The sequence below is a fragment of the Phalaenopsis equestris genome, unplaced genomic scaffold, assembly GCF_001263595.1.
Source record: "Phalaenopsis equestris unplaced genomic scaffold, ASM126359v1 Scaffold193488, whole genome shotgun sequence".
NCBI lineage: Eukaryota > Viridiplantae > Streptophyta > Magnoliopsida > Asparagales > Orchidaceae > Phalaenopsis > Phalaenopsis equestris.
In genome coordinates, this window is record NW_018213437.1 from 1 (window position 1) to 1,049 (window position 1,049).

A 1,049-nucleotide genomic window follows, 5' to 3' on the forward strand; every position below is an offset into this window, starting at 1 on the left:
ATTTTTTTTGTTTGGGATTTTTTTTCTCAATATCATTACAAAACTAAAATCGCTTAAATATTTGATAAAAAGCATTACTTTATTCTTTACGAAAATTTAATTATTATCCTCATCGAATCGAATTTCAATTGAAGGAAGCGGAGAAGCTTATCCCGTTCGCGCACCACATCCTCCTCCCATGGCCGCCGTCTTCTCCTCCGTCACTCCCCGACTCTCTCCGGCCACCCGCCAACACCTTCCCCCCTTCCTCCGCCGCGACCGCAACACCTTACATCTCCACTCTTCTTCACCACCGCCCGGCGCCGTCCCTACCGCGATCAACACCTCTTCCATCGAGCACCGAATCCAGGAATCCCTCTCCATCCTCGACCTCATGCAATCCCAATCCATCTCCCCCGACTCTTCTCTCCTCTGCTCCATTCTCAAGCGCTGCGCTGATGCTCGGAGCCTCCGTCTCGGCCGTCTGGCCCACGAGAAAGCCCTCCTCGCCGGACTCCACACCGACCCCTTCGTCGCCAACAGCCTACTCCTCCTCTACTCCCGCTGCGGCCTCCTATCCACCGCTCGCAAACTGTTCGACGAAATGCCACTTAAAAATGTCGTCTCCTGGACCACGGCCATTTCCATGTACCACCACGCCGGACTCCCACACGAAGCTATCAAACTCTACCAACTCATGTGCAACGGCACCGATGGTGCCAGCATCCCCGTCTGCAAACCCAACTGCTTCACCTACACAACTGTGCTCAACTGCTGCGCGAGTGTCAAGGACGTCGAATTAGGCGTTACGGTTCACAAGCAGATTGTTGATGATGGGTTACAGAATGACAACTTCATTACTGTTGCTTTGATCGACATGTATACAAAATGTGGCCAGGTTTGTGACGCGCGTAAGGTGTTTGACAGTATTTCTGAGCCATCAATTGAGGCTTCCACTGCTATGATAGAAGGTTACAGCGGCAATGGCCAACCCAAAGAGGCAGCAGATGTTCTAAGAATGGTTCTGAGATCAGGACCAGTAGCAGAAGTGGTGATGGCATTAGGGTTTA

At 51.4% G+C, this 1,049-nt stretch overlaps 1 protein-coding gene across 1 annotated transcript; it reads left to right on the top strand.

The window, feature by feature from the left end:
* Nucleotides 1-114: 114 nt before the first annotated feature.
* LOC110034799 (pentatricopeptide repeat-containing protein At5g16860-like) lies at nucleotides 115-1,049 on the top strand (the record flags this gene model as incomplete). Its single annotated transcript, XM_020739040.1, is given in 1 exon segment — nucleotides 115-1,049. A coding segment is annotated over 1 exon segment (871 nt), but the record flags the coding sequence as incomplete, so codon positions are not given.